Genomic DNA, 20,235 nt, shown 5'->3' on the forward strand with positions numbered 1-20,235 from the left:
GTTAGTGTTCACAAGCAAGTATTTCTTTCTACCCCAGACAAGCACTTTTACTTTTTAAAAGAAGACAATCTGCTGGCCAGCATGTAATTACAACTCCAACGTAAGTACAAAATAATAACAATTAACAATATTAATAATAGGGCGTAATCACACGCGAAGGCTGTTGTGAACGCAAATGGCAAAATTGGTTTGGTAGTTCACTTGGTCGGTCACATCGCCTGGCTTTTCATGCCCACATTTAATCTTTTTGTAAGCACATTATTACGACGTAAAAGCCTTTTCTGGTCGCGCCGTTTACAACTGCGCGTCGTTTATGTCTCGTCCCAAGGAAATGCTGAGCACACTCCTCCCCTTGCACCCATTAAGTGATGGTCAACATAAATAACCAGGAGCACGCACCACCAGCTGAGGCACCTGCCTTAGCTCCACTTTCAAGGACAAGCAAAGAAATTGCCGTGCAAAATGCATGTGCTTGAGAAGTTTCCCAGCCGCAGCTCGAGAGGAATGAAAATGTGTGTCCCTCCTGTGAATTGAGCAAGAAGTGATTTGCATCTCTCAGGAACGTGTGCCAGAGACGCTCATCCACGCCAATTGAATTTCTGCGTTTACACGTTTCAATATGGATTTTATTTTATATGACAAGGAACGAAAAACTATTTTCAGTGTATTTTGGTGTATTTTTGCAACAGTTTAGTAACAAATGTATTTATTATTTGAGGTAGATATTATAATTGTTTTATCCAGTTTTATCTAAAACCAAATAATTATCTTTTAACAAATTTTTGTCGAAAAATTAAAATAAGAAAATTTAGATTTGTTTTAAAAAACTCTAATTTATTTCTCCGCTAATTTTTTTTTACAAATCCAATTTTTTATAACCTCATAATCCTTCAGTAACTGAATTTTATTTGTGTTCGCCCCATCAAAATTGGTGGGCAAAAATATATCTTTAGGAAACTCCAGCTAATTGCCAAACATAATCGCAATTTGCTAATTTTATTAGAGCGAGTTTTGCTGTCCCAGAGCTCTGCGTCGTCGTGAATCATAAATAATTACACTCACAAGAGCCATATCGCGTAACGCCGCGCGGGAAAATGACCCAAAATTAAGCCGCAACTGCCGCTCGCAAATGAAGAAAAATCACCAGCAAGAAAGAATAATCATCTGAAGCGGCCCGGGAGAAATAATTAATGCACAAATTGCGACAGGGAGTGGCTCAGCTTGATTAATCGCAGTCGAATAATGGTTGCGTATTTGCCCTAAATCCATTCACCCCGGCGACTGGCAGGCAGGACGAATTCACTGCACCTTTTCCCTACCGATTTCTATGCTCCGGCAATTAGTGCCGGCCGGACAGACCGTCGTCGGGTTAATGGGCCGCCGATAGATAATTCGTTGCTTTCCAGTGAAACACAAATTACGCCTGGTCTTGAGTTGGGCCTGACACACACTCTACCGTTCCGCCCAGATGCATTTGCGCTTATCGGACCCGAGCGTATGTGTTTGAAGAGGATTGAGTTGCCTGTCCTGAGCAAAAGGGAAGACTGAAAGAAAGCGGTTTCAGCCACAGATTCTATATGGTTTTGCTCTCGCAGTCATTTTTCATTCAGCTAACAATAAGAAGGGTTGTCCCAAAAATTTTGCTTGTATATACTTGCGTCAGTGTCAAAATTGAGCTCTTAAGAAACAATATTTCACTGTCTGAAGTTAAATGATTTTTTCTATATAAAATAGATAGATAGAAATATTTCAAAGCATTAAAAGAATACAAAAATTGGCTTTAGACAAAATTTATCTTAAATATTTTCATAACATAGTTTCTTGCTAGTGGCGGTGCCGTTTTTTACAACAATTCCTTTTCCATATAAATTGTTTTCAAAAATTTATTGTTAACAATGTGATGTAACAAGAAATTAAACAATTAAAAGTTTTAATAATAAGATTAATTATAAGTTGAAATGCATTGCATGTATTTATTTAATTAAAAAAATGAAGCTATTAACAAACTATTTCTAATAATGTTAATCTCGCACTGCCCCCTGCTGGACACGAAGTGCTTTTTCTTTTCCGCCCCCGGCCTCCTCAATCTGCTTCCCTCTGGAATGGCGTTCTCCGTGTTCCACGCCAAGACTACGGTGTGCCATCAGATTAGCCCTGGTTCTCCGTTTAGAGATAAATATATATTTACAGGACATAACTTGCCCAATAAGTTGGCCCCACTTGATGCTGGGCACCTTTGTTTATGAGATTATCCGCCTACAGGCATTATCTGCAAACCCAGCCTCGGAGCATTATTTTGAGCAGACGACAATGGTTCTCTCTTGCAGCTCGTGTGGCCTACTTTTGTTTCCGCGCGCTGAATCAATTAGTAGTTGTCGTGGAACAGTAATTTAATTAGCGGGAGAGCTGGAGGTGCGATGAAAATGCAGCGCGTTTGCTCCTAGCAAGCTCTTTGCAAAAACGACTCACATTGTTAGTCAGACATATTAAACGAGATCAATCATTTCTAAAGTTAAACTAATGCACACAATTAACTGATTGAAATTTACGTGAACAGATTAGATATTCACTTAAAAATTTCATTTTCTTTCATTAAAATTAAACAGCTTTCCTCTAATTGTTCTCAACTTCAGCATAGGACACTATTAAATTCGATTACAAATCGTGGGTTGCATGTCATGATAGGCGTTTGATGCTTTCGTGTCGTGAATAAAAAAAGGGAACCTCCACATGCGATATATTGTTCTAATCCACTTGATGTGTGGCAGACAGATAGGTGGATAATGCGCGGCACAAGCGTCGGAGATTTAATAAAAAGCTGATTTTCACGAAATAACGGGGGTTGTGAGCAAATCTCTAGATTATTTGAAAGAGCTAAATGGCCATTTTACACGCACAGTTATTTTGATGAAGCATTTCCTAAAACTGTGATATTATTATAAGGCGTCAAAGAAACAGTATGTACTTGTTAAATTGGATGGTGAAATTTTGAGCAGGTTTACGACTCCTCTTGGGGGGATGACCCATAAATCTCGGAGATGACAGGTCAAATTTTACAGCACCCTCCAGTGGGATGCGAAAATGCTATACATACTCGAGCCGCTGCTTAAAATTTTTTTTCTGCAGGAGGAAAACTTCAAGCAGAAAAAATTATAAAGAAGATTTTCTCTTTCTGAATGAAAGCGGACTGATTGCGAAACAAAATTTAGTTTAAATTGTTCATAAATAATAATAGAGCTTGGAAAAAGCAGCTCATTAGGGGAGGAAAAGAGCTCATCATAAGTTGATCGTGCGTCTTGTTCAGCAGAGGTGCGAGGCTAATGGCAAATTCATGCACCAGCCTGTTGAGACCGACGTGCCTTTCCACGCCACCCGGAAAACTGGAGGAAAATTCGCGCGCACATGAAATTGAACAATTTGAACACCAGCTGCGTCTTGGCGAAATTTTTATAGGCGGCCAGGAATTTGAAATAGAAGGGGTGAAAACGGGTCCGCTTTAATCATTACGCAGGGTACGTATTCCTTGGAGACTGCTTTGGTCCTTCGGCTTCTGCATACTAAGCAACCCTAGCTCGTTGTGATGCCATACACCCCATTAAAATGCAAATTGATTTTTTTGCGTGTAAACTTCGTCGGACGACTAATTGTGTTTTCGCTAAAGATTCAAGGCTGAGATATGGTGTGTGCGCATATTAATTAATTAAGACACCTGCCCAGATTGCAAGAGCAACCATATCTGCGTAAACAAGGGCCGTGCTCTCGTAGACCTCAATTACTGTTTCCCGCCCGCAGACAAAATCATCAACAATGTCTGCGTTTTTATCCCCAATATTCAGTTAGTTATTTTTCACTTATTTTATTTTGATAGAAAAAAGGAGCAACTTCTTGTTATTGTGCCTATCTGCAAGCAAAAGTTAAAATGGAATTTTTCATTTTGATCACTGTTAGAAGAACTACCAAATAATTTATATAAACATGTTTTTTGAAATATTTTTAGAAACTTTAAATAATCCTTCAAAAAGAACTGTGTTACGTTTTTTATTATTTAAATTTGGAGAAAAGGAATTATAGTATTGCTCTGGTATTGTTATTTTCAGAAAATTTTTAACCATTCATATACTGTAAAAAAATATCTTTCATAAATTACGTTGTCTGAATTTTCAAGAAAAGAAAAAAGTGAATCTTCACCAAGTCAAAAATGATTAATAACGTTTAAAATTGTATGCAACATTCTGGCTCATGTACAAATGGCCGGGTGAAAGATTGTCAAATTGTGTTGCCGAGATATTATGGAGAAAAAAATCATCGCAAGATTCTTGAATAACCATTTGTCAACGTCTTTTGGTGCCAAGAAGCGGTGCATCTGTTTGCCCGAAAATAGCGCCACTTCCAAATCGAACCCTTGTAAATTTAGAGTCAGTCATTAAAGAACCCTCCGAGTGTCACCTGCTCGCCATTGTCTCGCTCGGAATTCTCGATCGCACGTTGTCAAAGGCGCGCGGTAATTAAAAAAGAAAGCTGCGCCCTACTCCAATGAATCATTGAGCAGCTCGTCGCTTGAAACGCAGCCAAGAAAGCGAGATGTGTGTTGTCGCCCTTGGAACTCATTAATCGGATGGAGCGAGCAACAATTGCGCTAGCGAGAGAACGTTCGTTTAGCTCTCACGTTTTATTATTTTCGAGAAAAAGCAGAAAGGGTGGAGATTTACCGATGCTGGCAGGCCTTCCTTCGGACGCCGGCAAATCGATCTCGCTCTCTCACGCTCGCTATACCCCCTTGTTTATAAATTTATCTTGGCAAAAATGTGTGTTGCCGACGTGTGTTGTGGCGTAGAAGGAAAACTACACGACAGCGGCTGCGTTTCATCTTTGTGTATCTGTTAACCCTTAATAAAATTATTACCAGTCTGCACAAAATCTTTTATATTTCAATTGATGTACTTTCATTTAAATTAAATATGTTCAATTCCAGAAAAATAAAAAGTGATATTGAAAGTGTAATACAGAAATTATTGTAATTGAATCCTAAATTCAATAAAAAGGAGAATGATTTTTTTGTTAAAATAAATGAATCTTTTAAAAATATTTTGACTTGTTGGTGAGCTTTTTTTACTGGAAGGAGATATTGTAACAATTAACCAGTTTTTTAATTGTATTTTCTGAAATAAAAAGCATTTATATCCACAGTTGCTGCAGATTTTGTGTAATTTCAGCGAAAAAGCATCAGTAAAAATACAACTCCGATGAATTTTATTTTTATTAACGTCTTTCTTTCGCTCGGCAAAGAAAATTTGTAATTGCAAATGGAACTGTCTGGGGGAAGAAAACGTGTTGCGAAACAAGAGATTTCATTAAGCCGGACGCGTGTGGGAAAGGGTGGTGGCGGCGTGGGCCGACGTTCGCCTAAAGGTCACCGCCGAATGCCGGGGCAAATGCGAAAGGTACAGAGAGAGCGGCCGGACTAAAAAAGGCCGCCTGCGCTTGCGTCCGCCCGATATGCACCCTCGATCACTTTCGCACTATTCTGATCGGGGGCAGCGAATGATCTCGCACCTTTGGAGGAAAAAGCAGCCCCGAGGTGCGAAAAGCAACCCTCGACATTTTAACTTGTTGCTGCGGCTTAACCTTTTTTTGGCCAGCCGGGCCAGTGGCGCGCACCTTTTGCAGCCCGGCCGGCTGCGGACTTTGAACTCACCTGCTGCTGGCCGTGGACGAGAAGGGGCATCAAGAGGTCGGTGGTGCGTTCGCCATTAGTCCCGGGTGTCGCGACGCACCTTAAAGCCACCCTCCATAGAGGCAGCCGAGTAAGCAAGCCCGGCCGGAGCAAATCAAGGAGCACCGAACCCCGCGCGAACGACTTTCGGCCAGTGAGGATACGCGGCGTGTGTGTTGCCTCGGCGGCGGGTGGCTGCTCGCCCCGGCTGCGCTCGCCGCACGCCCTGCCCGCCGCTAACGCAACCCTTGCCCACTTTCCCGCCTATTTTCATAGATGGTGCGCTCTGCGCACCGACCTCTCCCAGGCCCATGTCCACAGAAATTTCACGAGAAAATTATAAATTTTTATTTAAATTCATTCCATTTTTAGTGCGCTGAAAGTTTAAATATTTCTTATTAATTTGAAAATGTATTAAATATTAATGTACATTGCATCAAAATTAAAATTATTGCAATATTCAATAAAGTAATAATTCTCAAGAACAAAAAATTATACCATTCAAATTTGAAAACGTAACGTTTTGTGTTGCCTTTTCAAATATTCTCAGCGAAAAACTTTACAAATATTTGTCCCTCAAATTTTTCTACAGTAATAATATAATAGAAATTCAATATAAAATTTTAATAAACATAGTATTCCTTAAAATTCTTCATTGTTATTTTCCCTTTTTTTGGAAATTTTTTTCGCCGTCTAGAAAATTGCACCACCAGCCTGCCAAAAATAAACATAGTTCAAGTTCTCCAGTCTATCGCGTCTTCAATTTCCGGCAAACTGCCACGCTCTCTGAGCCTGTCTTTCTGCTTGGAAAAGTGGGCATTTTGCCAACATTGGCAATAAGAAGGGTGCACGCAGGCGAATGTGCCAGAGGTCAACGACCGACACACGCGCGTTTGTCGCCGTTTTTTGTCGCCACTCATAAAACTATTGCTGATCCCCTCTCAATTGATTTTTATAATTTAAATGAAGTTTTAAGTCAGATCAATATATGTCTTACAAAAAATGTTATGAAATGAAAATTAAAAATAAATTACGTTCAGGGCCCTCTGCAGGTTGCTGAAAAGCAGGAAGCAGTCGTATCTGTGCGCCGAGCAAAGAAATATCTTCTCAAAGACATAGCAGAGCACATTTGCGGGTGTAATTTGATTTGCTAGAGGCAAAGTGCTGCTGATGAGGCTTCAATAGCCAAAACAGCTGACCAGCACAAAAACATGCGGACTGATTGGGGGTGGTTTTAAAGAATATAAATTTTGAGAAATTTTTGCCCCCAAATATTATTTTTTATTATGACAACAGGAATTTTCTAACTTCTATACACTGGTTTTGTCTCAGTATCTCGCGTCTCGGAACGTAATTCCACGCAAAAGGCGATAAGTCAAAAGTTTTAAAACTAAAATTTAATTATTTCCCGTTTCGAGTGGTTTCTTTGGGTATTAAATTCTCAGAATGCATTAATCGTAGATCGTAAATCTTAAGAGTATTTCTTGATTCCAATAAAAAGTCGAAAATTTTACTAAAGCTCTAGGTCTCGCGCGGGTAGCGCCAGTCCTTGTTAAAAAATAGTCCTTGTTTTGATAAATACTTTAATCATAGGTCTACAGAGGACTTTTTGATTCCTATTTAAAAAGTCGGAAATTTTACTAAAGCTCTAGGTCTCGCGCGGGTAGCGCCAGTCCTTGTTAAAAAATAGACCTTGTTTTGATAAATACTTTAATCATAGGTCTACAGAGGACTTTTTGATTCCTATTTAAAAAGTCGGAAATTTTACTAAAGCTCTAGGTCTCGCGCGGGTAGCGCCAGTCCTTGTTAAAAAATAGTCCTTGTTTTGATAAATACTTTAATCATAGGTCTACAGAGGACTTTTTGATTCCTATTTAAAAAGTCGGAAATTTTACTAAAGCTTTAGGTCTCGCGCGGGTAGCGCCAGTCCTTGTTAAAAAATAGTCCTTGTTTTGATAAATACTTTAATCATAGGTCTACAGAGGACTTTTTGATTCCTATTTAAAAAGTCGGAAATTTTACTAAAGCTCTAGGTCTCGCGCGGGTAGCGCCAGTCCTTGTTAAAAAATAGACCTTGTTTTGATAAATACTTTAATCATAGGTCTACAGAGGACTTTTTGATTCCTATTTAAAAAGTCGGAAATTTTACTAAAGCTCTAGGTCTCGCGCGGGTAGCGCCAGTCCTTGTTAAAAAATAGTCCTTGTTTTGATAAATACTTTAATCATAGGTCTACAGAGGACTTTTTGATTCCTATTTAAAAAGTCGGAAATTTTACTAAAGCTCTAGGTCTCGCGCGGGTAGCGCCAGTCCTTGTTAAAAAATAGTCCTTGTTTTGATAAATACTTTAATCATAGGTCTACAGAGGACTTTTTGATTCCTATTTAAAAAGTCGGAAATTTTACTAAAGCTCTAGGTCTCGCGCGGGTAGCGCCAGTCCTTGTTAAAAAATAGTCCTTGTTTTGATAAATACTTTAATCATAGGTCTACAGAGGACTTTTTGATTCCTATTTAAAAAGTCGGAAATTTTACTAAAGCTCTAGGTCTCGCGCGGGTAGCGCCAGTCCTTGTTAAAAAATAGTCCTTGTTTTGATAAATACTTTAATCATAGGTCTACAGAGGACTTTTTGATTCCTATTTAAAAAGTCGGAAATTTTACTAAAGCTCTAGGTCTCGCGCGGGTAGCGCCAGTCCTTGTTAAAAAATAGTCCTTGTTTTGATAAATACTTTAATCATAGGTCTACAGAGGACTTTTTGATTCCTATTTAAAAAGTCGGAAATTTTACTAAAGCTCTAGGTCTCGCGCGGGTAGCGCCAGTCCTTGTTAAAAAATAGACCTTGTTTTGATAAATACTTTAATCATAGGTCTACAGAGGACTTTTTGATTCCTATTTAAAAAGTCGGAAATTTTACTAAAGCTCTAGGTCTCGCGCGGGTAGCGCCAGTCCTTGTTAAAAAATAGTCCTTGTTTTGATAAATACTTTAATCATAGGTCTACAGAGGACTTTTTGATTCCTATTTAAAAAGTCGGAAATTTTACTAAAGCTCTAGGTCTCGCGCGGGTAGCGCCAGTCCTTGTTAAAAAATAGTCCTTGTTTTGATAAATACTTTAATCATAGGTCTACAGAGGACTTTTTGATTCCTATTTAAAAAGTCGGAAATTTTACTAAAGCTCTAGGTCTCGCGCGGGTAGCGCCAGTCCTTGTTAAAAAATAGACCTTGTTTTGATAAATACTTTAATCATAGGTCTACAGAGGACTTTTTGATTCCTATTTAAAAAGTCGGAAATTTTACTAAAGCTCTAGGTCTCGCGCGGGTAGCGCCAGTCCTTGTTAAAAAATAGACCTTGTTTTGATTAATACTTTTATCATAGGTTCGGCCAACTTCAGGAAAGAACAACCCTTCACTCGCAGTCCCCTGAGATAAACCCACAATCTGAGGGATGGAGGACAAGCGCACGCCTTTTACGCGCCTTCAGAGACTGAATACTGAATTTCTGTTTGTCAGTGGAAGGGCCGAACTGACACGCCTCTTTTTTGTATTGCAGGTGCAGGCAGCTTCTAGCAGCGCTAGCAGCACGCGAGATGAACCAAAACAAACTGCCAAAAATGTATGTGGAAACATTGAACGGGCATTAAATCAATGTGAAGGTGCATGATACTGCATTAATATTGTCTCCGTATACAAAGGCTCTTGAAAATATTGAAATCATGGTTGACGCATTTTTCGATTCGATCCCATGGTAATTTAAATTATAGTACTACATTTTAATAAGAAACATATAATATGTAAAGACTTTTGCCTGTGCAGATTGACATAGTGAGCTTTTATAATAAATATATTTCAATTTTTTCAGGGATGAGTTGCAAGAAACCCAAAGTCCAATATCTGAGGACTGCAAAAACTTTTTTGATTCTTTGACCAATAACAAGACAATGTCTCCATATATAGCAACTAAAAATACAAAAGCTAATGAGCCAAACACAAACAAACCTACAGACAGTACAGACGCTGCAACTCAGATGTCAAGTATCAAATTCGTCTTCCCTCGACAGAGCTCTCTGACAGCACCTCATCAAGCATTTTACTTGGCAGCCCGATATGGAACTCAGGCAGCCAAAAGGAGCCAGCCACTGTTCCAAAGGTTGCACCGCCTTGTTTTGGTTGAGCAAAAGGAGTTCAACGAATGGGCAGCAACGATCACTATTCCGTCTTCACATCACAAAGGCTTGCTGCTCCAAGGTGCCTCTCTTCTGTCAGCCAGGAAAGAATATGTGCCAGATCTAATTTTTAAACAGGTTTGTCTTGTACATTTTGAGATGAAAAAGTAATTAATATTTTAATTTATTCCAGCCGTACAGCCTTCACAAGGAGCTGCCAATGAAGAAGCCTGCTCGGAGTTCCGTACACCTGAGGCCAGTCCAACACTTATTCTCGGAAGGCCGAGTCGCAGCTTGTCGGCAACTTGAAGGGACTATTAACTGTACACTTCCAGTCAAATTTAATGTCAGCAAAAGAAGTACTGCTTTAAGCAGTGATTCGGTGGCTCAAAAATTGGCCAGTGAGCATTCTGCAGATGTTTTGATATGTCCCAGTGCTGTTTACGCCTTGGTTAATCCAGCTGGGACAGATGTTGATGTGCCCCTGACAGTTAAACAGATTGCAGGTAGAGTGAGAAGGGAAAACAAAATGAATTTTGAGATCATTGTTGAATTCTGTAGGTTCGGACGGGAAAAGTCATCGTGTTCTTGTGCTGGACAGGACACTTTCTGCAGTCAATCTCAGCGAGCAGAAGAAAATTAGATGGGCTGCAAGAAAAGCTGCTAAAAGAGAATTTTTTAAATTCGACAAAAGTTATTTTGAGTAAGTATCTTTTACCCAATTATTGAGAAACCCAAAAATTTATTATTTTGTTGTTGATGCTTATTTTTATAAAAAATTATTTTTCAGTTTCTCAAAGATGAGCGTCCAAGTTAATAAAAGTGATTTTACCCAGCAACTGAAAGACTACTCCGCTGCTAAGGTACTTAATAAATTGCCATTAAATGAAATTAAGTTGTAAAAGAATACATTCCAGACTGGCCAATTAAATAGAAACCATACATACTCCCTGTGGTGTCTTGAGCACGAGCGCACGTCCAGAAACGCAGACAGTGCTTGGGGAAGACAAGGCTGCCCCATTAGATTACTTGTCAGATCTCAGTGCCATGGCTTCCAGGAAAGAGACCAAGCAGCACCACTGTTTGTACACTTAGGAGTAAAACTGGAGCACCGACCTGAATGGGGTGCCGAGTTATTAAACCAAAGTGAAATAATGCGAGACTGGGTTGCTACATTATTGAGACCTGAAGCTATGCTTCTCAGAGCTAGGGTGGATGCCAAAACTTTAGAGGTGAATATGCCTTATCCCTAAAAAAATATATTATAACTTTTTTGCATAATAGGTTATCCAAGTTGAGCCAAAAGACTCGAGAACAGTAGCGAGTGAAGCCCGCCAAGGGGGCATTAACTGTCCAGCTACTCTCAGTGGCCTCCACACTTTGCTTTCGGAATTAATGCAGCTGCCTGAAGGCAATTTCATCTTGCGTGTTAAACCGCAGAGAGCTGAAGTTCTCGTCTTTGGCCCTGCACTGCCAGGGCAGGCATCAGTCAACCTTGACGAGGAGTACAAGAAAGATGTTCCTGATGTGGATAACTCTGTTTTGAGTATTGCCATTGACCCAAATGTTGTCACTCCTTTCTGTATGCAAAATCAACGAGTGCCTGCCACCTTCCTCCCTCTGACGTCTCCTACTAAGTATAATATTATTTTGGTTTTATTTTTCACTAAAATTAATGACTTTATGATATTTAGGTCCAATCCCAAAAAGAAATCCAGGAATAAGCGTAAAAAGGCATCGCTTGAAAATAATATATAATAAAGACAGTGGAGGCTCCTAAATGCAGCAAGCAGGAAGAATATTATTTTAATTTTGCCTCCAGAAAATTTTAATTCACATGTGAAATAGGTAAATAATGATAAAAAAAAATGAGCAAACACGGATTTATATTACTTTTGCTTACTTAACTTATTTGCATTTTGTTAGTCGCGAGATCCTTTGGCTATATTTTGAAAATTTAAGTTCACATTAACAAAACTAGAAAACTCCCGCTCCTCAAGCGGAAATTGTTGCTGTATTGAGTTGTCACTGTTGCCCCAGGTTACTTGTAAGCTGAAGTATTATGTATTGTTTTTTAATTAAGCCTCGAATTTCTCACAATTTAAGTTTTAAGTCAATTCCTGAACTTGTTTTTATTAATTCTTCGCTTTCAATAAAATATAGGTTACTGCAATATTTTAATAAATTACAATTAAAAAATTCAAACAAAACTCAATTTCCCTTTAGTATAACTGGGGTATTTGCAGCTGAAATTTAACTCTTCCTTTAGTACATGTTTATTAATAATTGAAACAAACAATTTTATGGTTTTTTAGGCATTCAATTTACTTGAGTATCAAAAGTACAATCAATTGCATAATCCATTATACAATCGTATCTTTAGAAAATATTTTTATCATATCATCTTAATATTACAAAAGTGAAAAAGAGGTGGAGAACTCAAGAAGTCCGACTAGCACCTGCTGGTTCAGCAGTAGGTTTCACTCGCCCCATCAAAGGGCCACAAGCTTTTGTCCGCCCCCGCCACTGGCCTCGGGGCTTCCAGCTTCTCGGGTCTGACTGGCACAGGTGGCGACTGGTGTGAGGCCAGTGCCACCAGCCATCAAACTGTCAAAGTTAAGGCCTGTGGAGGGGGTGCAGATGTTGACGCCGGCTTCGTTCTTGAAGGCAGGCGCCACGGCGAGAGTGGAAGGTCGTCGGGGCACCAGGCGAGGAGGTGGTCTTTTCAAGTCTTGCTGCTGCAGTCGACAACACGGTCTGTGCGCTTCCAGCAGGAACTCGAGCTCCTCTTTGTCACGCTGCAGTTGCTGGATTTCAGCTTGCATCGCCTGTTTCTTTGCTTCGAGACCTTCTGTTTCTTCAACCAGCTCGTTTGTGTGGTCGAGTCTTCGTTTGCGGCAACGGGCAGCTGCCAGTTTGTTTCTCTCTCGTCTGACGCTTCTCCTTGCTTCCTCCTCAGGAGTACACTGAAAAAATAATATTATTTATTAGATTTAAGTAATAAATAAAAATTATGATGAAATGCTTCCAAAGCTATTAAATTTTTAAAATAAAATCTTTTAAATTGAGAAAAACTGCCATTAAAAAAAAAAAAAAAATTGAAAAAACATTATTTCAATTCTTGCTCAAATAATATATGCTTTAAAACGAGTTGCAAAAAGTTGCTAGTGGGAGTTAGTCACCAGCTTGGGTCCAGATAATAATTTCAGCTAAATTTATGGCAGCGACAATTAGCGGGGCGTTTTGGAGCTGGCCAAGCGCTCAAATGAGTGCTCTGCTTGAGACTTTTGCTCACCTTGTCGTCCTTGACTGGCCGCCTACCACCAACATTCCTTCTGGTCGTTGTGGCTGGAGCTGGGCTGCTGCTGAGGGATGGACTGGACGGCGCTGACGGCTGCTGCCAGCCCTTGGCTAACTCAGAATTCACGAACACGGTGCCACCACCACTATTCACTGCAAATAGAAAAAATAAACACATAAGTGATTATGCTAAACATTTTATTTAAATGTGGAGAAAAAAGCTGATCGTTTATAACTAATTTTAAGTTATTAATTGTTATTAAATAATTCATAAAATTAACTGAAGTTTGTTTCATTCAAGTTTTTAGCTTTGAGATTAAGAAAAAAAATTAGATTTGAAAAAATGAAATTTTCTAAACAGTTTGTTGAGAAAACTGCATTATTATATAATAACCGTCTTTTAATTAAGGGCTTAGTGGAGGGGTGTCTACGTTTGATAGGACGTCGTATGCAAAACAAAAATAAACCACTTACTTGTGCTTGTGTGGTTGGCGTGATGAACCACCGGGGGCACAAAGCCGGCAGAGTGGTTTGTGTGTTGGGGTTGCAGCTCCAGGAAAGTCTGCTCAATATTTCTCAGGGTGGTCGGCGTCAGGGTGGCCGTCGTCCTGGTCGGCACCCCCGAGTTGAGCCCCTCGAGCGCCACAAACTGGAACAATAAAAAACGCAAAGGTAAAAAATCTGAAGAATCAAATTTTGAAAGAAAAAAAATGGGCCAAAATAAGGGTGGCCACCTGCTGGAAGAGCACGTCGGCCGGGGCGGCCAGCAGGTCCAGCAGGGGGTCGGCCATTTAGGTTGAGTTGGGTCGTTCGGCTCGCTCGCTCGCGCTTGTCGCGCAAACTGAGAGAGCAGGCCCGATTTAGAAATTCGCCTTGGCACGCGGCCCAATGGGGAGGCGCGCGCCCCGCGAGAAAATTAGTGACTCAGCCCCCCTGCCCCCTAACTCTTTGGTTGTGACTCACGCGCACCATTGTTGTCCGACACACACGCATTGTTGGGCGGCCAAAGTTGAAGGAACCAGCAAATAATACAATAGTGAGTCACTTTGTTTTCGTTTGTCCAGCACTGGACTTTGGATTTGGTGGGCCGCGACGGGAGGCGTAATTATTGGAGGCGATTTACGCCCTGCCGCGAAGCAAACAGGCAGCATCAATACTATTATATTACTGCCATATGCACTAATGAACTGCGATGAGTGTACTTTGATGTTTGTTACTTTGAAAATTTGAAGCAAACAAAAATAATAATAATAATAAAACAGTATAATATTCTAATAAATAAATTTTTTAAGTAAAAATATTGCGTTTACCTTTCAGAAGAAATATTTATATGATATTATTATGTATAGAAACAATATTAACTTTATGTTTAAATTTATATAAGTGAGCAAAAATTTAAGTATAAAAAATGCTTTTTAAAATAGTTTGGTTCTTTTAATGAAATACCATATAAAATAATATAGCAATTAATTTATAAATAAAATTAAAAAAAACTTTGAAATAAGCTGTTTAAAACATTTCCGCGTTCATTTTTATTATTAATTTGCAGGTTCATTGTTATTTTTCTTTAAAAAGTACATCTTCATGGGGCGTTATTTTGTTTAATTTTAACAATTAATAAATTTAAATAAATTTAAGTTTAATAAATAAACATATTTTAAAAGTTTAAATAGATTTTTTAATACAACCCTATGAAATTATTCCAAATGGAGAGTAGCAATTTTTTTTATTAAATCAAATTCGGCATTCCCTTTTTATCTGTTCCCTGTTGTCGTCATCACTGCCCTGCCTTCACTTCACACGTCGATAAAAGTTTATTGGCCCTCATCACTGACAAACCCTGCGCTTGTGAAAACGACACGCATTCGCAATTTAGATAACGCGCAAAATTTCGAAATATCACACCCACGGCCTTCCAAAATTCCTAGCTGAATTAAACTGAAATAGTTTTCATCATTAATTAATCGGGTAGGGATGTGATTTCAAAGCAATAAGGATCTGTGCCACGGGTTGCTTCACGGGGAAATCCAGGTAAAGAGACGAGGAGGTGAGGAAAGAAAGTAAGCGATTAACATGACTGACGCAATAAGTTTTCAAGTTTCTTGTATATGTACATTTAAACTTAGCGGTACATCTTGTTCTTTCCTCTCCTTTTATATTGTTAGAAAATCGGATTACAAATTCAAACCTGAGCCTTGATTTCAGGATAGGGTCGAAAACAATCACGGATTGTCATTGACGCAAACAATGGTAAATAAGGAAGGAAATTCAAGCGGGGAACAAACAAAAAGCTACGACATTTTCCTGCGGCGCCACACCCTGCTAACCAAATAGGTTTTCCGTCGACACAAATCTAGAATATACCAGTCAATCGGAGAACAAAATGACAAAAATTTTAAAAATTGAACTTTGGAGAGAGAAATTCTAGAGAGGAAATAAAATTGCGCAATGATATTAAGATAGTGAAAAATCTGTCATTCCTGGCGCGTTCAGGTGAGAAAAGAGAGGAGACGAATTTTTTAAGATAAAAACTACGCATTTTGCTTTACCGTGGGCAAAAGTTGGCGCTGCGACGGCCCGAAATCGCCAAATTTCACATTCGAATACGTGCAGAGTCGCAACGACGCAAACACGACGCAGGAAGAGTGAGTGACAACTGGTGCTCCGAGTGGAGTTCACCTTATCAACAGATCACGTGACCGCGGCCACCTGCCGTGGTGCCCCACGGATGACGTCATCCGCGCTGCAAAGGAGTGCCCGGCCTGCCTCGACGAGTGTCGCAACCGCCGCGAAATGAGCCAGCAAATTTCAAGTGAACGCGCACAGTAAAAACGGTACGAATTTTATCTTGTACGAAAAAAATTTAAAAAACCGAATTTGAAAAATGACTTAAATTGGCGAACGGAATGCACCTGCTGCCTGGCGGAGGAATTTCCGGCCATGCCGCGGGCAGGATGAGTCACTGTTGTTTTCACTTGGGAGCGACCGAGCGTGGAAAAGGAGGAAAAATTAAATCTCGGGGGTTGCAACTCACCAGCTTGGACTCAATGGAGGGCGAGTAGGAAAAATCCGAATACATGGTGCTGAAGTCTTCGAACAGCGGCGCAGAAGAATAGCAATCGGGCACTAAACGCGACATGAACGGGCGGGCGTTTCACGTCCCGGCAGCGAGAAGAGTCGACTGACGAGTCGCCGACCAGCACACTGGTTTTAGCCAAGGACGGCGGTGACGTCATCGCCGCCCAACCAGCAGTGGGGGTATTTTACTTGGAATCGCGCGGTCCGTCTCCGACCGCGGGCCCACGACTCCACGAACAAACAACACCTCCCGCGAGAGGGAAAAAAAGAGACAGATTTTCGCTTTGCCCCTATTTTTCTTTGTAATATGGACCGCAATGCGGGATGAAGTCACGAGGGTGGTTTCTCCCTCGTTGATGTCTCTCGAGTTCGATTGAGCAGAACATGCAGGTACTTTAATTTCTTGAATGCGAGTCTGGCTTTTGATCGAGGTTCAATTGCGCTCTAATTACATAATGCCACTGCAGGGTTATTTTTACAGTTCGTTTGTTGGCATCGGACTGTGGCTATTTCGGTGCTTTGTTTCGAAATGCTTTGTTCGTCGGAAAAGCAGGTTCTTGCCGTGTTGTTGCTAAAAAGAAAAAAAATTAAACAAAATGCAAAAATAGCTTTAAATTATCTGTAATATTTCCAAACGTGTTTTTGTTACAAGAAATATTTAAATTATTTTTCTATATCATTCACCACAAATATTTATCATTGCATTTAAATAAATAAAAATGGTGGATATTATTTTTTGAGTGATTTGTGTCTTGGCCGAATTTCCAGCGGCTACAGTAAATCCCGAAAATTCTTTATTATATTTGTCTATAGATCAGTGCATTTTAGGCGCTTTATACGAAATCTTCAAAAATAGGATCTTTGATCATGATTAAAAAGAACGATCGCCTTAAATACGGCCACAAATCAGCACAAAGTCGCATAAAAGTATTCACAAAGAATTTCACCCAAATTCAAGACCGATAGATTTAGAGGCTCCTCTGTATTTTTTCTCTTTTATCACAAAAACGTAATCATTTTAATTAGCGTCAATCAAAGCTTCATTATCGATTTGACTTTGGCCATCGCTTTGTTTTGGATCGCGTGAATTCCAAAGTTCTTATTAATGTGCAAATTATAACTTGATACAATCTCCAAAGGTGACGTGTGAAAAAAACGGTTATCATTGTTATTAATAAAAAAGATAAATTTATTGATGTAATCCAAATTACCTTCAAAGAATTTTGTTATTTTATAACAAAACTCGGTCTTTTCCCAATTTATGTTGGTCACGTTGCAGAAAAATTAGCCCAAGTTTTTCACATTTTGCTGCAAAATTTGAGGCGAGGATGTGAATTTTTGGGTACTGTAAACAAACATGTAATTTGCGACTGAAGTGTTAAAAATAAGTCAAATAAGTGCGAGCCCCAAGGCTCGGAGTAGAGACCAATGAACCCTGAACCGCTAATTCCAAGTAAAACTTTTAATAAAATCCCACAAATAGCAAGGAAAGTGTGTTGTTATTATTATCGATTTTATTAGGATATAATTGGAAATTCAATTATATTGGAAGTTTTATTCTTTTATTTGAAATTATTAATTTAAAGTCACCTACCCTATACAAAAACACTTTAAAAGAACCATTAAATTATAATCATTAAATTAATTTAAATAAATATCATTATTTGCCATATAATTAAAAAAAGAGTTGAAGATATATTAAGTTGCAAATGTTTATTATTTATGTTTCATTAAAAACAAAGAATTAAATTTAAAATAATAATTATTTATTTTAAATTTCAAACTATTTTGCAAATATTATAAGTTTTACTATTCTGACGTATCCTTATCAATATTTTCTATTGCCACAAGGAATGCAGTCTTTTGAGGAGCTTTATCTCAACAATCGTGAACCAAACACCTTGAAAAGTGTAGCAACATCCGGAGCGTTGGATTCCAATCTCTGGCTTTTCCTCATCGCGGCGCGGTCTATTATTAATTATTTTTAACTCTCAGATCCTCTGCTGTCGCCGTTTAGAATAACCAGAATCGCGACTTGGCATTGAGAAATGTGAAAACCCCGTGTGTGCGACTTTGAGTTCGAACGCGGATCTAAAGAGTGAAAGTGCTGTACTAGTGAAATAAAGAGAGAGAGGAAAAGTTGGTGGATGTGGGAGCCGCCAGCCCCTAGCCAGAGTGGGCCAAGTGGTCGCTCGTCCGTCGCTGACCTCCCCCACTGTTGTTTGGCAACACGCGATGGATCGATAATGCACGCGAAGGGCACCCACCCCCCTGAATCGCACCCCTAGCGAAATTATTTCCACTACCTCCATGCTAAAATTTCAACTCTCCGAGCGGCTTCTGATAAATTTCACTTTTTTCTTGATTGAAGTTAAAATCTGCCGAATTAAATTGGTGAAATTCAGGGGCCCTCGAAGGGTTTCCGCGACCCCGGCGCGGTCGCGCGCGAGCGAGCAGCGTGTTGTTATTATTCGGGGGTGGAAGCACGTGCGGCGATCGATATGACGGCGGGCGCCTGCCAGGGGGAGGTAAATGTAATAAAAATCCACCCCTCGCGCGGACATTTAATTTTTAAAGGCCGTCTGTTGCACTTTGAAGAAAATTTTCCAAAGTTCCAAAACAAAATTCAGCGAGAATTTTAATTCGCCAAAATAAAATTTTTGTTCATTGCGGTTGCGTCGATTTGACAGGTGGGCGGGCACCAGCAGCCGAAAGGATTGCACGAAAATTTCCAGCTGGCCGCGGTTCCAAAAGCCAAATTTAAACTTGGAATATGTGAATGGAAAATTTTTCTAAATTAAAAAATGCGTGTTGAAAATTCACAGCCCTAGGGGGCCGTCAGGGGGTGGCGTGGGGGCGAAAAGTGACAGGTGCTGGGTGTGCAGGGCAGATATAGTTGCGAATTATTTGAGACACTAACCTGGAAGTTTGACGACGGAGACATGGTCTCTCGTTTGATCTCGACGGAGGCCACCGTGGCCAGAGTGGCCAGGAAGCCTGGGGGCATTTTGTCCTGCAGGCCGGATTCAAACATGACTCAACCGGGGAAGCCCAAGGGCTTGCGTCACCGCTCTGCTATTTCCAACGACTGACGTCAGGCACCGAGGAACCCCGACCGAGTCGCACCGAAGACGCGCGAGAGGCCCCGAATTCGCACCAGAGCTGACTCACCCGCCCCCAACAAGGGGACTCCGAGCGGGACGTGCCGATCGTGGTCCATGATCAGCGCAGCCTCCACTTTTCTCAGAATCTCGACTGGCGGTTCTCAGAACCGTTCGCTTCTCGGGCATGGGGCTAAATTCTTCAAATTGATCGCGGTCGAGAGTATGACTCACCCGCCGGTCGCCAAACTTGATTGAGACACAAATTTATTTGCTGCACTTGGATTAAATTTTGCCGATTAAAAATTTTTTATTTTCATTAATTTGTAAGGCGGGATAAGCTTTGAAATTTTTTCAAAGGATTTCATTTGAACAATAATAACTTAATTATTTTAAACAGAATTTACACTCTTGTAATTTTCAAACTATTCAATTTTAGAACATTATTGTGTACCTTATAAATTTGATTTTGCATTAATTGAGTTCATCAAATTATTTAAAAAAATTTAAATTGTAGAAAGAATAATGAAATAAGATCGTTTAAAAAAATAGAGTTAGATGTTAGATTATTTATTATTAAAAAAAAATGATACCAAATTTCATATTTTTACGCATCAAAAGTTAGAAAAATAAAAATAATTCATGATATGCTATAAATTTTCAAAAATAATTGCTATAAATATTTTCATATATAAAGCAGCATTTAAGCCTATAGCTTGTATGGCGTAATAAAATTTTTAGTGCAGTGCTCTCGTCGTTGTCACATTGCGCGCACTGCATGGGGGGTGCAATGTATCTAGTTAGGAGCAGGCGGCTTGTCGTGGCTTCTCTGGGCGCATTAGAGAGCAAATAATAATGAGGCTCATGTGACTCTTCATTATTATT

At 39.7% G+C, this 20,235-nt stretch overlaps 3 protein-coding genes across 11 annotated transcripts in view; 1 reads left to right on the forward strand and 2 right to left on the reverse strand.

The window, feature by feature from the left end:
* The window catches only part of LOC132197700 (uncharacterized), a 45,086-nt gene extending 39,191 nt beyond the window's left edge, over positions 1–5,895 (reverse strand). For all 4 annotated transcript variants that reach the window (XM_059621167.1, XM_059621170.1, XM_059621171.1 and 1 more), the window contains exon 1: positions 5,696–5,895. The gene's annotated coding sequence lies outside the window, so the exon portion shown is untranslated. The remainder of the gene's footprint in view (positions 1–5,695) is intronic.
* Positions 5,896–9,253: 3,358 nt separating this feature from the next.
* On the forward strand, positions 9,254–12,054 carry LOC132197963 (uncharacterized). Of its 4 annotated transcripts, none has more exons than XM_059621598.1 (8): positions 9,254–9,453; positions 9,568–10,009; positions 10,065–10,377; positions 10,433–10,574; positions 10,662–10,734; positions 10,789–11,103; positions 11,156–11,506; positions 11,576–12,053. In XM_059621598.1, the coding sequence occupies exons 1-8, from the start codon at positions 9,422–9,424 to the stop codon at positions 11,627–11,629; spliced, it is 1,722 nt and encodes a 573-aa protein (XP_059477581.1). In that variant the 5' UTR covers positions 9,254–9,421; the 3' UTR covers positions 11,630–12,053. The 4 variants fall into 4 exon arrangements, with proteins under 4 accessions (XP_059477581.1, XP_059477580.1, XP_059477582.1 ...); XM_059621597.1 differs by having other exon boundaries at positions 9,255–9,453; positions 11,156–11,508; positions 11,566–12,053; XM_059621599.1 differs by having other exon boundaries at positions 9,267–9,355; positions 11,156–11,508; positions 11,566–12,054.
* A 116-nt stretch (positions 12,055–12,170) lies between these two features.
* LOC132197965 (transcription factor kayak) lies at positions 12,171–19,328 on the reverse strand. 3 transcript variants are annotated; one of them, XM_059621602.1, is made up of 4 exons: positions 19,170–19,328; positions 13,646–13,820; positions 13,167–13,324; positions 12,171–12,837 (listed from the first exon to the last, which is right to left on the reverse strand). In XM_059621602.1, exons 1-4 carry the CDS (start codon positions 19,281–19,283, stop codon positions 12,364–12,366), a joined length of 921 nt encoding a protein of 306 aa, XP_059477585.1. In that variant the 5' UTR covers positions 19,284–19,328; the 3' UTR covers positions 12,171–12,363. The 3 variants fall into 3 exon arrangements, with proteins under 3 accessions (XP_059477585.1, XP_059477586.1, XP_059477587.1); XM_059621603.1 differs by lacking the exon at positions 19,170–19,328 and adding an exon at positions 16,206–16,366; XM_059621604.1 differs by lacking the exon at positions 19,170–19,328 and adding an exon at positions 13,906–14,063.
* Positions 19,329–20,235: the final 907 nt, after the last annotated feature.

This window comes from Neocloeon triangulifer, unplaced genomic scaffold (assembly GCF_031216515.1).
Source record: "Neocloeon triangulifer isolate White Clay Creek 2 clone unplaced genomic scaffold, ASM3121651v1 ptg000012l, whole genome shotgun sequence".
NCBI classification, from domain to species: domain Eukaryota; kingdom Metazoa; phylum Arthropoda; class Insecta; order Ephemeroptera; family Baetidae; genus Neocloeon; species Neocloeon triangulifer.

Bases quoted from the DNA above. Each gene is read 5' to 3' on its own strand.
- LOC132197963 (XM_059621597.1), top strand. From the start codon at position 9,422: ATGGTTGACGCATTTTTCGATTCGATCCCATG. The intron at 11,104-11,155 runs GTGAATATGCCT...TTTGCATAATAG, and splicing joins TGGATGCCAAAACTTTAGAG to GTTATCCAAGTTGAGCCAAA. The intron at 11,509-11,565 runs GTATAATATTAT...TATGATATTTAG, and splicing joins CCTCTGACGTCTCCTACTAA to GTCCAATCCCAAAAAGAAAT.
- LOC132197965 (XM_059621602.1), bottom strand. From the start codon at position 19,283: ATGTTTGAATCCGGCCTGCAGGACAAAATGCCCCCAGGCTTCCTGGCC. The intron at 13,325-13,645 runs GTAAGTGGTTTA...TTCTATTTGCAG, and splicing joins CGCCAACCACACAAGCACAA to TGAATAGTGGTGGTGGCACC. The intron at 12,838-13,166 runs GTGAGCAAAAGT...TTATTTTTTCAG, and splicing joins GGCCAGTCAAGGACGACAAG to TGTACTCCTGAGGAGGAAGC.